This window comes from Phalaenopsis equestris, unplaced genomic scaffold, assembly GCF_001263595.1.
Source record: "Phalaenopsis equestris unplaced genomic scaffold, ASM126359v1 Scaffold216725, whole genome shotgun sequence".
NCBI lineage: Eukaryota > Viridiplantae > Streptophyta > Magnoliopsida > Asparagales > Orchidaceae > Phalaenopsis > Phalaenopsis equestris.
In genome coordinates, this window is record NW_018235319.1 from 105,533 (window position 1) to 126,508 (window position 20,976).

Below are 20,976 nucleotides of genomic sequence, written 5' to 3' on the forward strand. Positions count from 1 at the left end.
GTTTGATGTTTCAAATTGTTGTTTGGAGTCACTGAGAACTATAGAAGTGCTGATTGGAAGCTGATTTTTGCTGTAATTGTCTGCTTGGAAGCTGCTAATCATTGTAGAAGTGTTGTTCGGGGTTTAGAATTGTTGTAAGAACTGTTTGGAAGTTGTCCTTTGCTGTAAATGGCTGTTTGGAAGCTGTCCATTACTGTAGAGGCGCTGTCCATTGCCGTATAGGTGTTGGGAGAGCTGTAAGAGAGTTGTAGGATGTCCTTTAGGCTTCATGGTTGCTGCCCGGAGTCGCAAGAAGCCGTAGGATTGCTGTCCGGAGCTGTAGGAAGCCTTATGATCATCGGTTTGGAGTTCTTAGCTGTTGTTACTCCTTGTTCTTGCTGCTTACTTTTTTTCTACAATTTATTTACATTCCCTGCGAATTATATTATGCTTTGTGAGCTAAACATGCAACAGGGATAACAACAGCAGATACGCCACGTACATAGGTACATTTTATTTGTTGTTGTTTTACCATTGCGATTTACTCTTGCTCTAACACATTATGCAGATGCCGTTTACAATTTTATTTTCAAAATAAAACATTTTTTTATTAAAAATAAACATGTTCAAAAAAAAAAAACACGTCATTTTGAATTTACGGAAGTCTCTTGGAGGAGGTAACCCATAGTTGCTAACGAGATTTCCCCGATTTAAATGTGTTTTACAACTCATTTAAGCTAAGTAAGTTCAAAAGAATAAAAAATAAACAACATGTTCAAAAAAAAAACACGTCATTTTGAATTTACGGGAGTCTCTTGGAGGAGGTAACCCATAGTTGCTAGCGAGATTTCCCCGATTTAAATGTGTTTTACAACTCGTTTAAGCTAAGTAAGTTCAAAAGAAATTAATGGTACCAGCACGAGGAAACCATGGGATCATAACCGGTGTCGCTCTAATTAACATTAACACCCATAATTTTTGAATGACAACAAAACTAAAAATTTGGAACACCTGGTAAAACCTTTTGAACTTTAGACTTTAGGGTTGCTACTTCGACGAGGAGTCTGGAGCCAACTTTGTGGGCAGCACGACAATGAGCTTGAATCGAGCAGCAAGAGAATCTTCTTCAGCAATCTCTCCTTAGTCTAAATAACAACTCATATGACTTCGAGGTAGCTCGCCCAGCGCGACGTATCCTGACACACTTCTTAGGCTCCTGCATAATCATGTTATGCAGCGTAAGTCCCAACGTGCCTTAAGTTTCGAGATTTTCGTATGGTACGACGTAAACCCTTCTATCCCTGCAGACTATTTGCATAATCAAATATTATGCAAATGTACGTCCCAAATAATAAAATTGGCAGGATTAAACACCTAAATAACATCGTCTGCAAAACTCAGTCATACATTAGGATAGTTTGGGAAGTCATTGAAGTTTCTCCTCAGGATCTGTGACTTCTCATACTTTTTCCTTTCTTTGGACTTCTGAAAATAATTGTTCTTATTTGGGCCACTCCCACTTGTTTTTCCACTAACTGCCGTGAAAACTTAAATATTGAAATCTTAAAGACTAGTACCTCTGATCATTATCGAGAGTTTTCTCAAGTGACCCTGTCATTTGAGATGTAATTAACTATAGGAGCTTGCCTCTATAGGGAACTTGGAACCCAGGTAAAATAAATCTTATTTAATCTTTGTATTAGATAGGAGAACTTGCCGGTCACACATAAAATATTTGCAGACCAAATGGATGTCACAAATTTCTTAGTTTGCAGGATTGAGTTTATCGCCGAGGTATACACTTATCTTTCGGGATGGTGTAGTATTCGCGGTATCAGACACGATTATATAAACTATTGGACGAATGAGATCCATTTGATCTTATTTTTTAAAAAATTAAAACATTCTACTTTCAAAACTCAAACTATATACCTTTTATATTAAATTAAATTTCAAAATAAATTAAATTTCATTAAATTTCAAAAATTATTTTCATATTTTCAAATTTTCGAAAAAATGACCGACAACACTGATGTTGAGGTTTGTGTCAAGGATATTCAGAACCTAATGTGCAGGTTAGAAAAAAATTGATAAGAGAAACACCAATATCAAAAATAGGCTAATAGGTCCAAGAAAGTTTGCATTGCCAACATGTGCGGGTTTTCAAAGAAGGCGATATAGTTTGGATCAGGCTAAAGGAGTGATTTCTTGCAGTATTTGAAAAACTTAAGCTTAGAATTGATGACCCACTCAGGATTTACTAAGAAAATCAATGATGATGCCTACAAGATTAACATACGGAGAAACCAATTTGTCATGGTATTATGAGGACCTTGGTGTTTTCAGAAATGATGGTGAAACCTCTCCTTACCCAAAAAGAGTGACACGGGATGTGGGATTACTGTAATTCTGCGATTCAATAGTTTTTTGCATGCCACTGTTCTCGCGACTGCAAGAGTAACTGCCCCAATAAATCTTTCTTGATTTATTTTTTATATGCAGCAAGTTACCTTCTATTTTTCTTTCTTTGTAGTTCTTTCCCATTTCTCTATTTTCTAATTAGGTTATTTTGTATTTGGGGACCTTTATATATGTTGTGTTCTTGTTTGGATGTTTAGCTTGATATTATGTATTTTGGAGGTTTTTCTCAGATTTTCTCTCCTTGGAGCATTGTAGCTTCCTTTTGCGTGTGGTGTTCGTGGCTTGCCTAGGAACAGGTGATGGATCCCTTTCATCGTTTTGCCGCTTGCCCGCTCAAAATCACTGCCACTTGCTGTCTACAGCTGGAAACTGCCATTTTTTCTGCCTCTGTTTCCAGCCACTGTTCAGCCAAGTTTTAGTCTCCATTCATCCTCCTACTTCTGTTAACCATCTTACAACTTTGCTAACGTCTTTTTGTGCTCTCTCACACCTTTTAGGATTCCTAAAACGGTATTAGGTAGAAGGCGGAATTTGAAAGCATTCATTTTTATTGTCTTGTATAATTTTTTTTCATAACATTTAATGATGCTTCAGGGCACGAATTGAGTTGTGAAAGTCCACTAGCAATTGTTGCAATGAGAATATTCATCTAATAAAAATATTTCTTTCACTACAATTGTGGTTGTTTCTACTTTGATATTGTTTGTACGTAAAACGTTAACTTTAGATTCTACTTTGAAATAAATGTGTTCCAAGATTCCTTGCCCAATGGTAGAATGACCCAACAGCTACTCACCGTATTAGTGATCTTGACCCACTTGGGGTTTTTGTGACTAATGATCTACCTACTACTGGGGATATTGTTAATCCATATTCTATATATCGACTTAGAGGTTAGCATTTCTAGCATTGAAGAGGTAGTTTGTAAAGTATTTCAATTTATATTATGCCTAAGAAGGGAAAAAACTTCAGGATATATTGTTACTATCCAATGTATTGCAATCCCTGGACATTTTTAATGAGAACCGTTGCGGTTCCTCTCAGGTGGTGTTGGATTATTTGCCATCTTTTGGTCTTGTCAATGTATTTTATTTTTAGTTTTCTTTCCATCTAGCAATGCCATGCAGTTTTCTTTGTGTTATGCTATTTTCATTGACCGGTAATAAAGTTTATTTTGCTTAAAAAAAACTTGGTGCATCTGAATACTGTCAAAATTTTGAGAAAAATAGGCTGAATGCTGAATAGGCTTGATCCCTTTTCCCTTTTCTTTCATTCCATTAAATAATAATCTTACAATCTATTGAAGGTACAAAATAATATGTATAATCTATTTTAGGTAACTTAATAATACATACTCCTAATTTAAATATTCAGCTAAAAGAGAAATAAATCGAAATAATGATATTGGAAATAATTTAAATAGGGAAGCTCCTAATTATAAAAAACTCCTAATTTAGCTGTCTGATTTCCGTTCTTTCTGATTGACATCCCCCCTTAAATTGATGCTGGCTGATCAGGAAGCATCATTTTGCCAATTAGAAAGTGATAACACTGTCAAGACAAAAAATCTTCAAGCCGTGAGTGCCAAAGCCAAAGGTGCCAAAGCGGAGAATGCTGAAGCCTGAGAGTGCCGAAACCGTGAGTGTCGAAGCCGTGAGTGTCGAAGCCGTGAGTGTCGAAGCCGTGAGTGCCAAAGCCTAAGATCTATGGTTTGCCAAAGTCGAAGCGAACGAAGCAAAGCGTAAGAATCAGTCGAAGATGCCATAGAAACAGCGATGTCTAGCGAAGAAGATCCGAATCAGACGAATAATAATACAAACATAACATCATTTTTCAACCCAAGAATCCTTGTATTTCACAAAGAATGAATTTTGCACTTCATAATAAGTTCCATCTCTTGGCGAGCAAACCTGCGACATTTATCTGTTTGTCGATCAAGTTTGATATTCTTCAAGACATACTTCCTCTTTTCCACCTTGTTCTTCACGAGAAGAGCAGAGAACAACAATAAGAAGAAACAGACCAGCGCCGCAACTCGAGCTGGCAAAAAGCTTAAATGGAAAACATGATTGGAGATCCCCTGATGGCGTTGCTGAGCTCCTTACAATTCCATATCTGAGTCTGCCTCTTGTGAATATCAGCAGCTGCTCAAACATATTTGTTATCTTCCTCAATGATTTTGGCTAGGAGAGGACTAGAGCTTTAAGGCCGACGCGAGGGACAAGAACCGTAGCTAGGGCAGAGACAACGGTTGATGAGGAGTCGCAGCTTGGGCAGAGATGCAGAGAGGAGAGGAGATCGCAGCTATGTCCCTTGACGAGGAGATCGTAGGTTGACGAGGAGAGTCGCAGCTAGGGCAGAGATGGCGCGACGAAGTGCCGAAGTGGCGCGGCTAGGACAAAGACGAAGTGAAGTTTTGCTCGAACGAAGCAAAAGCATACGCAAACGCGAAGTTGCGCAAGCGAACGAAGCAGATGCAAACGAAGATACCGAAGGTGTTGCGAACCAAGATGTCGCGACGAGAAGATCGCGGCTATGGCTACTGCTGAAGAATACCAAGGATTCACACCGATTCTAGCTCTGCTATCATGTCAAAGTGTTGAGAAAAATAGACTGAATACTGAATAGGCTTGATCCCTTTTCCTTTTGCTTTCATTCCATTAGATAAAAATCTTACAATCTATTTTAGCTACAAAATATTCTGTATAATTTATTTTAAGTAACTTAATAATACATATTCTCAATCTAAATATTCGGCTAAAAGGGAAATAAATCAGAATAAAGATTTTGGAAATAATTCAAATAAGGAAGCTCCTAATTATAGAAAACTCCTAATTTAGTTGTCTGATTTCCGTCCTTTCTTATTGAGATTTCTAGCATTGAAGAGGTAGTTTGTAAAATATTTCAATTTTTATTATGCCTAAAAAGGGAAAAAACTTCAGAATATATTGTTACTATCCAATGTATAGCAAACCCTGGACATTTTTAATGAGGCCCCTTGCGGTTCCTCTCAGGTGGTGTTGGATTATTTGCCACCTGTTGGCCTTGTCAATGTATTTTGTTTTTAGTTTTCTTTCCATCTAGCAATGCCATGCAGCTTTCTTTGTGTTATGCTATTTTCATTGACCGGTAATAAAGTTTGTTTTGCTTAAAAAAAATCTTGGTGCATCTGAATACCTCCGTTAATTGCTGGTAACTTTGCTTCGAAACGGCTTGCATTGAGACTAGGCTCAAGTTGGGGTTTAAAGCTCTGGAAATGAAGGTTCCAAGCGTGTAACCTTATAAAATGCTAATTCTGCAAATTTTTGGAGTCTGTACCGTTTAGCTTACCGGTGACAACTGTGTTGATGGAATTAAAATGGTAAATATTATTTTTGAGCGTATGGTGAGAATGTATTTTATTTGCTAATACCTGAAGAAGAGAAATAAAATGGTACTTTATGCTGAATTTCTTTTTATCTTCTTGGCTATCATGATGGTTTTAAATAGGATACAAAGAACTATGAATCGGTGTTTAACAGTTCTTTAAAAAAAAAAAAAACCTTTATGCACTGGAGTACCTTCTTCAATAACTAGTCACTTCAAAGGGCTTGCATAGAGACTAGACTCAAGTTAGGGTTAAAATTGCTGAAATGAAGATTTCAATATTGTATCCTCATAAAATGCCGATTCCACAACTTTTTGGAGTCTGCACTATTTAGCTTACCAGTGACAAATTTATCTTTATGTTGTTAAAATGTTAAATATTGTTGTTATTGAACCAATGGCGAGAATGAGAGTTCTTTTCTAATAGCTGAGGAAGAGAAATGTAATACTACTTTATGCCGAATTTCCTTTCTCTCTCCTTCCCTGATAAAAATTTTTGAAATAGGATGCATTCAATAACGAGGCATCATTATTTTGCAGTTAACTTGCCCAGATCTCTAAATTAAATGTGTGATACTTAAAATGCTGAAGGACTCATATAAATTTAGATTGTGGGAAGATATTGGATGAGGTGTTGATGCAAAAGATGTTAGGTGAATGGATCGAAATACTGATGGCTTGAGCCATCAAATAAAAACAACACGCTACTTTGCAATAACTCTCTTTTTCTGTTTGATCTGGATTTGATTCATTAAATACAGCATACTTAATTCTAGACGTTTAGTTTAGTATTTTTTTAATTTTTTTAATTTTTCTTTTTTTGCCATGAAACCGAATTCCCTATACACTGTATATATTATGCTTGCTTGTTCTTATACTGAACAATTTGCGTGTGGCCTTGTTCAGCAATGATATTAAAGCAAGTTCAAGTTCCAAGGGTATATTTCTGAAGGAGAGATTTCGACCAATGCCACTGTGCTTGCCTGTTTTATTTCCCACGGCCCATGCCTTGGTAAGCATAATGCAAAAGACATCAATTTTTATAACTTCTTTTGTTAATGAGCGTCTTCTAATCTGTATTGTGTCAGAGTTTGCTTCAGCTAGGCATCTGAGCACATGAAATGCCAATTTGTGTGACTAAATTATATATATGTTTGGTGGATGATGAGTTCTTTATTAATTGCAAGTATGTGAACTTACGTTATTTTCATGCGCATACAAATACTGGATAGTTCAAGTACATGCAATAACTACAATTACAAAATATTGCAGCATCCCTTGAAACGAAGTTTTACACTGTTGGCCATAATGCACATGCAATAACTACACAGCTTTATGATATAGTTTTACATATTTATGAGATTTTCTAGCTACATAATGATTTTATTTTAGACCTATTAAATAGATTATTCTATATAAGTATTTTTTTTCGCATTAGTTCTTTTTTAATTTGTCTTGTGATTTGAAAATTTTATTTGTACTAAATTATGTAAAAGTAAATTGCATTGTCTTACAAGGATCTAAGCAATTTTCAATAATTTCAATAGTTTAGATGTTGTTCGTAAAATTTTCATATTGCATATTTTTTGAAGATCTGAAAAAGTTCTTTAGATAGATGAACTGTGTTTGATGAAAAATGGCTACAAATCTGATGAGTATTAAGTCATTTGGCAAATTAATTTTTATATGAATAAGAAGTCACTTCCGAATAAAAATGATGTATACATGAACTTAACAGTGGTAAAATAAGAAATTATCTAGGATTTTAAATAGAAAATTAGCTGGAAGATAGATGAGTCAATTGTTTGTGTTTTGATAGAAAATGTAGATATATATTGAGATTATAAATTAAAATGAGGGAATTTGATTCTTCTATATCAATACATTAAGATTCTATCCTCTTTTAATATTAGTATAGATAATGTAGTTAATATAGAGCTTAAAGAATCACTAATAACATGTGACAGGCTCTACGAATGATTATTCAATCAGGCGTAAAATCCTCTTGGTTCAGTTTGTTCAGTGCACATATGGATACCTCACTTGGAAATATTCCTGAGATTGAAACAACTTCCGGAGATCTTCGTGGTTATATTATTGAGTCAAAGCTGCCTTCTGTTGGTGATTCAGTGGTCCCTGAATTGCTTTTGAAGGTCTTAGAACCATATCGAAGAGATGGTATGTTATAGCTACTTTAAACACCGTCCTAACAGTCTCATAAAAGTGTAATAGCTATTGATGGCCGCTTATTATTTTTCTGAAGGCTGCATACTTGATGATGAAAGAGTTCGTTTATATGCTTCTCTTGCAAATAAAGGTTTTGCTGCAAGATCTGCCTTCGCCGCGGCAATCTTTGGAGAATTTTCTGAGGCTCTATTCTGGTTACGGCTGCCTCATGCTCTTTCTCATGTTGTAGATAAATCAGCAAAGAAATGCTCCCAGGAGGCTTCTCAATCACTATCAGAGACTGAAAGTATAGCAATGTTAAATAGGATAACATCAAGGGAAAAATATGTTCCAGGCAGTAGGAGAAAAGAAACCACGGTTAGATTAATCTTTCAGAAGATTGTGGCATATTCAAATATTTGTTGATTTTTGTGGAAATTTAGCTGCATTCAATAACTCCAATTTTTGTGTTATTCTGGATTGCTTCGTTTAAATTATAGATACAAGCTAATTGTCAAAAGAAATCGCTGTTTTGAAGTTTTGGGTCTTTATTTGGCTTGCTCACTCCTCGTGCGTGCAGAAAATTGGGCAACTAAATTTGATGGCCTTTAAGCAACAGGAATTGCGGGCTAATGCAAATGAGAGGATTCTATGGCATGAGAAGTTAGATGGAGAAGAAGCAATTCAGAAGCACGTGCATGAGTGAGTTGTTCTTTGGACCCTTTCTTATAGTTTTACTAGTTATATTGTTTTATGGTGACGTTGTCAGCCGTTTATTTTTGAAATTCATTCAAGTTTAATTTTAATTCAATATATAGATATATATATATATATATATATAATATTTTAATTTTGAAAAGTGAGACCGAATGGATCTCACATGTTTGATAGTTTAGACGGCTGAGCGCGATATCATAAGTAGTGCACTATCCTGAAAGATATGCATATAACTTGTTGGTAGGCTTAGCCATTTGAACTAAAAGATTTATGACATCCGTTTGGTCTACGAAACTTTTTTTTATAAGCAGACAAGTTCTCTGATTTAATACGAGAGATTAAATAAGGTTTATATTAAGCTGAGTTCTTAAGCTCCCTATAGAGGCAGACCCCTATAGTTAATTACATCTTAGACAATTGAAATCACCTAAGAAGACTCTCGATTAAGACCAGTGGTTTTGCCTTCAAGATTGCAAAGTTTATGTTTCCAAGGTTAAATGTGAGGAAATCAAAGGGGAAGGGCTCAAAATAAGAATAGTTATTTTCGAGAGTCAGTGGAGTGAAATGTAGGGGATGTCACAGATCCGAGGGGAACCCCGATGACTTCCCAACTATCTTATGATTGGACCTTAACTCTAAAAAGACCTCCTACACCTCATTGTCGTGGTCTCAATCGTCGCCCTCCGTCTGCTTGCTTCCACGTTTCGCTTCTTGGAAAAAACTACTCTAAGCTCCTTAATATGTCGATTGTAGGTTCGGGGTTGCGGTTTGTATAAATATAGTGGCTCTCTATAAGTTACCTCCTAAACTGGGTGTTCTAATGTCCTCTATCTTAAAAGGTCCCTGCAAGTCTATAGAAACAACATGATTAATAAAAGGAAACATGCTACGCAGCGCACTAAACAGTAAACATTAATGTCACAAGCATGAATTGTATATATATGCAGTAAAGTGCGCAGTAAAAAAAGTGAAACACTGTAAATATAAAACAAACTTGTATACCTGACGAGCCTGTTGCTTATGTAAATGAGATTGGTGTCGCACGTGCAAGTAAATGAGTATAATAAAAAGAATTTAAGAAATGTGTAAGCATGAATTTATATAAACAAGAATGAATAGCGAACATCACCTGAAAAACTCGAGAAAAGCGACAAATGACCCACGTTAACTTGAAGAAAACCAGCGAAAACACGAGAAAATCCAAAGGAAAACACGAATGATCTACAAAGATTCCGATAAAACTTTAGGAAACACACGAAAAATCCGAGGATAGAAAGAAAACTGTAAGCATTCGGGTCGGGCTAGACTTAGATTTAGGTATTCTCGAGGGACTTCGAAGACAACTATCGGTCACCCGTATGTATAGAGCCCGACATTCAACTAGAAGGGTTTACTACAATACCAACTTAGGAGGGTACTCCTTAGCTCAATACCAGCAAATGACTAGTGGACAATGAAATTATATTATTTAAAATTTATATTTTGGCATGCATATAGGTTTCATGCATATAAAAAAAGTAGTATCAATTTTTGTAGTCAAAATATTTTTGTAAGTAGCGTATTTTTTCTTATCGTATCTATTCTTATCATTTTTTTTATAAAATATGATTGTCCACAAGTCGATCGCACCGTCGGACTAGGACCACCAACAACCTAATAAGGCAAGGGTGTCTGCTAGTCTGGTGTCTGTGAATAATATTGTCATCCTACATTTCACCGAGTCCCTGGATTGAGTCCCGATGTCGTATGATGAAATATTATTCCGCTCTACCACCGAATGTCTTTATCATCAAGGCCTAAAACCTCAAAAAAACCATCCAACCTACGACCTTACTTGATGGTTTTATATATAGCCGCAGCTATACATGCAGGATTACGTTTTAGATATAAGCGTCTAAAACTCAAACAAAGAAACAAAGAAAGTGAACCGAAAAACAATAAATGAAAAAAAAAGGAAGTCTAACCCGCCTCTAAAACCATCTTAGAAAGAAAAACCAAAGCGGTAGGAGGGTTAGCCTCAAACATCCACCCGATGAGACTTCTCGAATGAGCAATGAGATGGGCACACTTCCCGATTTTAGCCTGAATCACCCCTTAAAGGCACATTTTAGAAAACTCCAAGATGCTCCTGAACCTCTCCTAAACATATGGATTAAAATATTTCAATTCACCAATTCCACCTCAAACTAAAAGCTTCCATAAGAGTCATAAACCCACCACAACATAAAGGAATCCAAACAAGCATTCTCGGGTAGGGCCAGCGAGGAAGCCACCCAGCCAACAAAAAAAAAAAAAAGAATCCATCCAGATGCTCTCGGGTAGGGGCGGCTAGGACAAGCAACTACAACGAGTGCCTACAGCTAAGGGCAGCAGGGGACAACCGAGCAAGACAAAAGAAACCCAACAGTGATGCCCTCGGGTAGGGCAACAACCCTCACGACCAACTAACAAGTGTTCACAGCCAGGGACAGAAGAGAACAACCAACCAACACAAAAGAAAACGAGCTGGGATGTTCGCGGGCAGGGGAGCAAACCAACACAATCACAACAAATGCTCACAACCATGGATAACAGCGAACAACCAAACAACAAAAAAAAATGATAGGGATGTTCTCGGGAAAGGGCAACAGCAACACCAACAGGGAGCCCATATTGCAAGCTCCAGGTGGGAGCGGCAAAACACCAACAAAACAAACACGAGAAGAGGCACAATAAAATCCCTCAATCAATCTAACAAGGGAAAAGGGGGGCAACATGACAACAACCCGAACTCACGAGGAAAGCCCAACAAGGTTCTCTAGTGGAACTAGTAACCGAGAAGAAATACGCCAAAACACCAACAATTCCACCACAGGTATAAACATCCTCATATGATTTAAATAGAAGGGGCAATAGAGAGGCAGCGAACAGAGCCCCAAAGCCAAACCTACAAAAGCCTCAAAATTAAATGAAAGCCGCCTGAATGTGCTTCGAACAGAGGGGGGGCAATAGAGAAGCACAAAACAAAGCCCCCAAAGTAAAATTTCCAAAAGCCTCAATGTTAAACCAACACAACAAGGAAAACTGCAGCCCAAAACGCTAAAACAGCCCTCAAACTTCGATGCACAGGTATAGATGTGATAGGAACACAAGAAGAAAACTTACACATGCGTAAGAACTGAACCATGCTTTTATGATAAGTGTACATTCCTAGTTAAAGATCATAGAGAATTTAAAACAGGCCCAGTTATATGCAACATTTAAACTAAAGCCAAAGAAACATTAAAAACTTAACAACTGAAAAGCAACCTCAACATGATGTACCAGCGGAACAATTAAACTCTCGCATGCATGTATTTCCTGTCGAGCAAAGAAGAAAACAACACATAGCCTTTGTCGAGCAGAGGAGAGAACGGAGGAGAAGAGAAAGTACCTTGCCTGAGCCTTTGCAAACAACAGAAGAAAAATGTCGAGACTTCGCAAACACCAGACTCACAGGCACCAAAAACGAATTTGGCAGAGTCTCCCCCAGATTCCCAGTTTGTAACCTCACAGTAACATCCCCCCCCCCCCCCAATGACTTTTATAGACGCAGAAGAGAGGGGAGAAGAGCAGAGAAGACCCAGGGTGAGGCCAACCCCAGAGCTCGACCCCGCCGAAAGAAAAAAAAAACATCGCAGCCAGAGCCGCAGAAGGAGAAGCCATTGGAAAGGAGGGGAATTGCCGCATTTGTGACCCAAGGAAGATATGTGCCAGGGTCAACCTACCCAAAAGGGCTTCCCGCCCAGCAAGGCGAAGCAGAAAATGCTTCGGGAAGAAACGACTCGAGCAGAGAGTGTCGAGAGGGAAAGAGAGTCTGCTCCTCGTCACGCGAAGGGGAAATAAGCCTAAAGGAACGCGCGGCTAGGGCTCAACCCAGGTCCAGGCAGGAAAAAGGGGATGGAGTTGAAGGCAGACGAGGCAGATTAGGGATTTAGGGTAGATAAAACCCTCAGCAAACCTATCTCACTTTATATATTTATATTAATATATATATTAATAATATAATATAGTATATTCAAATTTCCCCGATTCGCGCACAATTCGACCCCACCCCGAACATATCAAAATAGGTGTCTCCCCTAGCTAAATTCGACATTTCGGATGCGCCAAAGCGATCCGTTTTGTCATCTGGGGTCGCTCGGACGACTTCGTCGACAGTCGGGTCGAAAATGCGTCAAATTCAAATTTCTTTAAAATTATCGCTCGTGATCGATCGTTCCAGCAATTGATTCGAGTTTGATCAATCGCAAAGCCTTCTACGAGTGCAAATGATGTGAATTTCGAAATAATATCGAACGTGTGAATTCGTGCATCGTGAGAGTGCGAACGACACGATGGGTTTCCTAAGGCTTTAGATCCTACGGGTACTCGACTCGAGCATCATCGTGCTGGTTTTAATCAACTCAACTAAGCGCTAAGGATTTAGAACTGGTCACATGAAATTGCGAGGTGTCAAGAAGTGGCTCGAATTTCTAGTTGGTGCGGGTCCCAGACTAGTCCTCTAAGAGAGTCGGTAGGAAACCCTAAAACTAGATCTTAGGCTCTAAGAAGATTAAGAGACCTCACAAAAAATGAGGTCAATAAATGAACCCCCAATAGGTGCGATGGGATGCGTTAACACGCCGCACCTATTGGCGTTGACCAAAGTGATCAAAAGAATGTGAAAATATCAATATCAAGAGTTGAATTTGAGTTGAGTGAAGTTGGATTTTTGCTGCGTATTAGCAAGTGTATTTTTCAAATTATGATTGTGAGTTTGAGCTTTCAAATTTATATGTCGATTTGATTTGTTTGTTGATTTGATTTGATAGAAACTGTTGCGATAGGAAGGGATCTTAAAGCAGCGTGGAATTGAATGTCATGATCCTTATCCTCTAAAGTCTAATATGTACCATTGCGATAGAGGAATGTCTAAAGCAATGTTGAATCTGATGTCCTAATCCTCATCCTCAAAAATCTGATATGAATCATTGTGATAGAAGAATGTCTAAAGCAATGCAAAATCGGATGTCAGAATCCTCGTCCTCTAAAATTTGATTTGGACCATGCGATAAATGAATGTCTAAAGCAATGCGGAATCGAATGTCAGAATTCTCATCCTCTAAAGTCTAATATGGACCATTGCAATGTCTAATGCAATCCAGAATCAGATGTCAGAATCCTCAACCTCTAAATTATAGTGTGAATCATTGCAATTGATGAATGTCTAAAGCAATGCGGTATCAGATATTGTGATTCTCAACCTCTAAAATATAGTGTGAACCATTGCGATAGAGGAATGTCTAAAGCAACGCGGTATCAGATGCTGTGACCCTCAACCTCTAAAATATAGTGTGAACCATTGTGACAGAAGAATGTCTAAAGCAATGTGGTATCTGATGTTGTGACCCTCAACCTCTAAAATATAATCTTTGAATTTGTGAGAAATTTGTGAAATTTGTATAATTTGTGGAATATGTGAAAGTTGTGAAGAAATATCTGTAAAAGAGAATCAGAATGAGAAGGAATGTCAAGAAACCCACATCCAACTCAAGAGCTGATCGAAAAAATGTCTGTGCGGAAGGAGATGTAGTTCCATATCAAATAACCGCCATCCCTTATACAAACGGGGCTAAAGACAATGAAGAGTGTGGTTCTACGTAGATGGAGCTAGCTAGCCTCTCCACACCAAGAAAGATGACCCAAAGTCCCTGTGGAAGGAAACTTTGAGCCGAGAGAAGTGACGTTGGTGAAAGGTTAAAAAAACTCAACCTGACCAAGTCGAATGCAATTTTGATTTTGATTTATTCTTCTGAGGGTTGTATCCAACGGTGGGTGGTGCTTCAGCTGTACCCAGCCCGAGGTGGTGACTACCTCCCCTGTCAAACCTTGCTACCGACACCCTCTGGGCATGGTGCCCCCAATCGTACTTCCGCCGACTACTTTCCCGCTGCGGGTTCTCACTGATTCCCCAACTCTATCACTGCCTCGGTACTCTTTTTCACGAGCTAGCCGTCAGCCTTACAGGTTCTCTCCAGTGATCTCCACCTCTCCAGACCGCACCTACCCACCTGCCGAGTTCATCGTTGGCGCCTCCGACAGGCAGCTTCACCTCCCGAGGATTCTCCGCCACACATTCGATGCTGCCAACACTTCCTAACGGCCCTACGCCCATCTAGACCTCTTTCAGCGGATCGTTAGCTTCCACCCCTCACTACCTCATCGGATCCGTCACCTTGTAGGGTTGTTTTCCTTCTATTTTTTGCGTAGTTAAATTTTGTTTTGTTGTTTTTGTTATTACTTATGTATTATTTCATTCGTTGTTTATGTTTCATTTTATTTACCATTTATGCGTTATTGTTGTGAGACTTCATTATTGTACTCTTAAATTTCGCAATACAATTGCCTTGTTTGAGCCATGATTTGGGTTACCTTCGGTATCAGACCACCTTGAGCTTTATCTCCATGTCAGTGCCCTCTAATATCACCAAGATAGTCACAATGATGTCTCTCTCATAGCCTGTAAAAAATTAGCACAATTTGTTATAGCTTAGATGTATTTGAGTATTCATCACTGCTGACTTCTTCAAGAGTAAATGTAGGAACATGTCAGTCCATATGCTTGATTAGAAAGGAATTTATTTTCTTCCTTCAAAATATCTTTCACTATTGTTTTATTTGGTATTAACTATATTTCTATTTTTTCTTTTTAGTGGGATTCTTAATTTTAAAGGATTCATATTTTATATTTTGTGGATGAGTATGTCGGTCACACTATTATATATATACATACATATATATATATATATATATACATACATATATTGGAGCATAGTTCCATTTGTTCCAAGACTGCCAGCAAGTGGTGATGTTATCCCAGGTAAAGAGGTTTTTGTCAATGTTAAATTGGGCTAGCAGTTGATGCCATACAACCTGTACAAAATTGCATTAAAAGAAAAGATGTGGCAATGATTCCTCCTCCTGATTACAGAACATATACATACACATATATATATTTATATATATATATATATATATATATATGTATATAGGTGTAGTAAAGTGTAATTCAAGGTGTGCAAAATAATTTTTTTCCCCAAAATCTTACATGGTATCAGTGCTATGGTGCCTCTTTCCTTTTGAGAGCTTCGCTGCCCAAGAAAGCCACAGCCATCTGTTTCGTTTGAACATAATGCCTCCTCACCTCTCCTAGGCTCTGCTTGGTTCGCTCACGAACAACTTGCTGCTTTATGCTCTTATTGGCAAGTCCCGTGTGTCCCATAGCATAAGCTCCTCTTGCTCGCATATCTCGTACACTTGAAAGAGGAAGGCATGCAGCCAAACCGAGAGCTCTTCTGTTGATCTCAATCGACCTCTACGTACCTTAACCATGTTTCATTTCTTTCGTTTGACCTCTGTGCACACCAGCCACAAACGAACGCTCCATTCCACTTTCACAATTTGTTTTTTCAGTTAGGCTTCCACGGTTCTTTCCATCGAATTCAAATACGTGGAAATCGAGGAGAACAGTTTCTCTTTAGTTCGACTTCCTCAGTTGCACCTCTCTGTTCGCTAAAGCCACAAACGATTCGGTCCTTGCAAGTGATTCAGCTTGCTTTAGCCGCCATCTCACGAACCGTCAGCTTAATAAAGGCCCAAACACTTCACATCAAGTGACGTGCACGTGAAAATCGAGAGTTGTGTACCTCTCACCAGTTCCTGTTTGCTCATCCAACCAAGCAGTCTAACTAAGGGTCCTGGTGTGAGATGTGAGCCACAACTTCTATTGCTGCAGGATGACCGAACTACGACCCTTTTTATTTTCTTTAAATTTTTCAGAGAGTTTCTTTTTATCCTTCATTCTTTTCTAGTAATTTTCTATGTATGTGTTTTATTATGTTTTGGATTCTCAGTTTTGGTGTGAGTTTCTGTCGAGACAATAACTGCGTCACTTTTCTTCCTTCAAGAGTAGTATCTGAGGGTTCGAGTGATGCTCTGACTGTATCTCACTCCTTACGTGGTGATTATATTCTGTATCATCTTCTGCATCCTCTCCCACAAACAACCTCATATTGATGTTTTTCTTGTAATTTTTCAATTCTAGCCACTTGTCCTCGCCTTCGCCACCCCATACAGTTATCATCTTATTGTCTTGTAGTCCCTCACATTTCCAGCCGCTACCGCCAACATTCCCCCCTTGCAATCGCCCGAAAATAACTGTTCTCAGCTGTTTTCTGTTCTTCCAGCCATCCAACCATCCTTTTCTCTCTTTTTCGACTTGTTGCCATTGTCGTAACTCCTCTCATTCGCTGCCACCTTTCTCCTCCCTCGCTGTCACAACCCAGGACAGTCCTTCTTAATCGGTGCCCCTCTGTCCACCCCCTCTTTCTTGTTACCATTTTACAATATAACTCGCTCTTGTTGTTCCTGCAGCTCGCAACTTCCCCTCGTGTTTACCAACACACTTTTGCTTTTCTCATACCATCCAACCCATCACCCACTCTGTTATCTCTCTGGAGGACTAAAGCCTCGTTGATCACCATCACCACTTCGAGATCCACCTTATTTTGAGTCTGTTGTGTCTTGTTTGTTGCTATTTCTACTTATGTTTGTGATATTGCATTTCCTAATTTTGAATTCAACAATAATATTTATTTTTTCATTGTTGTTTGACTTAACTGCAATACCAGTTATTATCAGAGCGAACCTAACTCTATCCTTATCCTATGGTTTCTCGCATCCACCAATACTCATCCCTATCTCCATCTTGAGCCATTCTCTTTACTGTTTTTTTTCAAATCGGCCACCCAAAAAAAATTGTTCTCATCCTAAATCATCCCTACACACCTTTCCACCCCTCTATCCCTAAACCCTAGCCATGCCACCTTTGAGAAATCCACAAAAATGTATCTAGAAGATTTCTAGTGATGATATGCAGTAAAAAACCCCCAAACTGCACCAGAGGCTCACTGCCTTTGAGAGGAGACCATCTAGAGAGGCCACAAAAAATTCCATTCGATCTCCGAGATGAAAAACCATTATCCTGAAGATATGGCATGAAATATTGAAGAGATTAGGATTTTGAAGTAAAGGTGAGTTTGTCATTTTTTGACAATCATATGGATCCAGACGAGTTCATCGAGTGGGTCTTGCTATTATAATGTGTTTTAGAGTGCCATGATGATGAAACTAGCTGCTAGTAAGTTGTGGAAGAATACTTCTCAGTGGTGGGCAAACATTAAAATTCTTTGACGACGAGAAAAGTAAAATTACTATCTAGTCTTTAAGATGAAACGAGAAATTCAACGTCAATACATACCAGTTCATTACATACAGAATATTCATACCCGAGCTTCAAAAGTGGAGAGGCAATATCACTGGATGATCACAATATTTTGCAGGTATAATTCAACTTGAGGATCAAGTAGCAAGAGTAGAGCCAGCAGAGCATTCAAGCTGGCCCCGCTCGAGGAGACTTTAGTTCAGAGTCGAGAATAGGTGAACCAATCTGCATTCTCAAATTTGTTCCTGCTAGAAAGCATTTAAAGTGTTATAGAATTGTGCATATTGAATTAGATTGTCCAACCAGAAAAATGATATTTTTCATTGGTCAAGGAGCAGTTTGAAGAAATGAGCAATTACATAGTACACACTGAAAAAGGTGATGACACAAAGGAAGAGTGCCATATTTCAGTTGATGATGGAGAAAAATACGTAGTTCAAACTGAGCCCATGAGAAAGACTCCAACATAATTAATATTGGATGTCCAAGACAGTCATAATTTTGAGGAATCAACACCAGACTCATGGTAACCCCTGATAAGATAATTTCAAACTTTTCAGAGATATAATCTACTTTATGAGTTTCTCTTACTAGGGGAGGTCCAATATGTCAGAGATGAGACTCTTTTGCACCCTTTTAGAAGATTATAGATAGTCATTTGGGTATTAAAATCAATTCAGTAGTGTACTCACTAACATATAATCAGGCAGATTGATGAACCACAACATTGAGAATCATTTTTGGATCTTTTGCGGAAAGAACATCCTCAAATGGGATCTAGATCTTTTCAAAGATGAAAAATCCTCTCCTGAGTGGTTACCATTCAGTGTAGTCTAGTCTGCCATAGATTTTGTTACAGAGTTCATATTTCCTTACAGACTTATTTATCAGATACACTCAGCCGAGTATATGGAGTGAGAGAAGCAGATTATAGATTTAATTGCTTGAGATTTAGCCACCATCCTACTCATTCTAGCCATCACCACCACCACCTTGAGACCCATCTAGTTTGTCGTGTTGCTATTTTTATTTTTACTTGTGAGATTTTATTTCCCCGTTTTGAATTCAACAATAATATTTGATTTTTCTATTGTTGTGTGAGTTATTTCCGATATCACCTCCTCTAGCTTTCGTTCGTGCAACATATGATCTAGATTCAAGCTTAACAACTTATCATGGCCAAACACGATATAGCCTAACAATCTTCTTTCTCGGAAGTCACCTCAAGATCTGATCTTATACTTTTCAGTTTCTGTCATACTTGATAACTCCTCTCACCTAGTCACGAATCATAAAAAAAATAGTCATAATTTTCTTCAATGGTCACAATCATTTTTCCTGTACATCTGTGACAGAGGGAAACATGGGCAGCTCATAGGCGAAATTTCTATGCTAAAAATTACAGATCCAAATTTTGGGCCTAGAAAATTGACGACCACATGGTTATTTCATGGTTAATAAATTTCATGATCACAGAGATAGGAGAAAACTTTCTACTCTATAGGATAGGCAAAAAAATATGGGAGGTTGCTCGTGATATCTATTATTGCACGGAAATTTTTTCAGAGCTATTTGAGAATGAGATTAGACTACATGATCTAGGACAAGAGGATGAGTGCTACTAAATATTTCAACACCCTCACATGTTATTTGTTGCAGTTGGGCATGTATGACGTTTATTCATAGAAATGTCTTGATGATTATGCCTTGTATAGGAGAATTATCGAACAAAAAACACGTGTAATCTTCCTAAAAGAGATAAGATTAAAAGAGAATTGAATACCTAAGGACAATCGTTAAAGGTAATTTAGGTGTAAATTAATGGTGTTGGAAGACAAATTAATCTGCTAAGGTGATAGAAGAAAAATATTTATGAAAGGAGGGAAATAGATTAATCTATCATGTGATTTGTGGCACCAGGATCATTGACCCATTGTTTGGAAAAGAAAAAAACAAGTATTATTATTACCTGACTTAGCAAGGGCAGTGATAGAGAAAGATTTCTTGGATGCTTCATGAAATTGGATGAATTTAGTATATCCATTTGTAGAAATCGAGAGAATTTAACTCTGGGAGACTTCATTATGAGTGATTGTGTGAGCTGACTATGACCTAGAACCCTTTTGCTCTTTTGGAGCAACTTCTGACACGTTCTCTTCGTATGACCAGGTTCATAGTAGTAGTAGCAAATTACCCTCGAGCCTTGATTTTCAATATTTAATTGCCCTGAGACTGCAATTTATTGATCTCTATATTTTTGGTAAGCAAGAGCACTAGGTTGTAATGCATATGAAACATAAGAACTCGGAGTAGTACACAATACTCTAGTATATGCTTCTCTTAGAGTAGTAACATCAAAGTGAGATAGGATCCGTGATTTGACACATTTATACTGAGATTTAGGGCAACTAGAAAACTATAATAGTCATTTGCTCTCTCTGAGCCTGTCAAATCCTGACATTAGTACTGAATGTCAATAGTGCATTCAATTCTTCATAAACACGTTTAAAATGCATGTGGTATGTGTTAAATGATTAATCATGCTGTTCACCTCGATGGAACCCCTTTCATACATCAAAGATTTGAGAAAAAATATCTCAGAAAACACAGATGTCAATTCTTCTATCGCATCTTTAACACAGTCACAATGAGTAATATGACCAGATTGATTAGGTTCGATAGAGTTACGTATTTGTATCAACAACTGGGCATCAACTCGCATCCACTTAATAAGAGACTGAATGGGGGATTATCAATGAGGTGACTCTCTCTTGGGAAATTATTCTTAAGTAGAGCCTTACACTTTTATTCCAATAAAAATAGTTAACGTCATTTAATTTTTCATCCGTAACTTTAGCTATTGATGAAACCAAACTTGTCACTACATTTTTATTTCATGACCATGATTATCACCAAATATTTAAGAAGACTAAATCAATACCAAAGGATGAGCCGGATGGTGAGACGATTGATATCGAGTGGTAGGAGCAAGCGACTTGACGAAAAATTCATCGATCTTCAAAGACAAACAAAAATAAATGAAG

The 20,976-nt window shown here is 37.9% G+C and overlaps 1 protein-coding gene across 2 annotated transcripts in view; it reads left to right on the forward strand.

The window, feature by feature from the left end:
* LOC110037198 (WD repeat-containing protein 11-like) overlaps window positions 1-20,976 on the forward strand; it is a 124,592-nt gene that overhangs the window by 96,804 nt on the left and 6,812 nt on the right. For both annotated transcript variants that reach the window (XM_020741783.1, XM_020741784.1), the window contains 4 exons: window positions 6,673-6,778; window positions 7,734-7,944; window positions 8,030-8,310; window positions 8,513-8,634. In XM_020741783.1, the coding sequence (XP_020597442.1) occupies window positions 6,673-6,778; window positions 7,734-7,944; window positions 8,030-8,310; window positions 8,513-8,634 (720 nt within the window). The remainder of the gene's footprint in view (window positions 1-6,672; window positions 6,779-7,733; window positions 7,945-8,029; window positions 8,311-8,512; window positions 8,635-20,976) is intronic.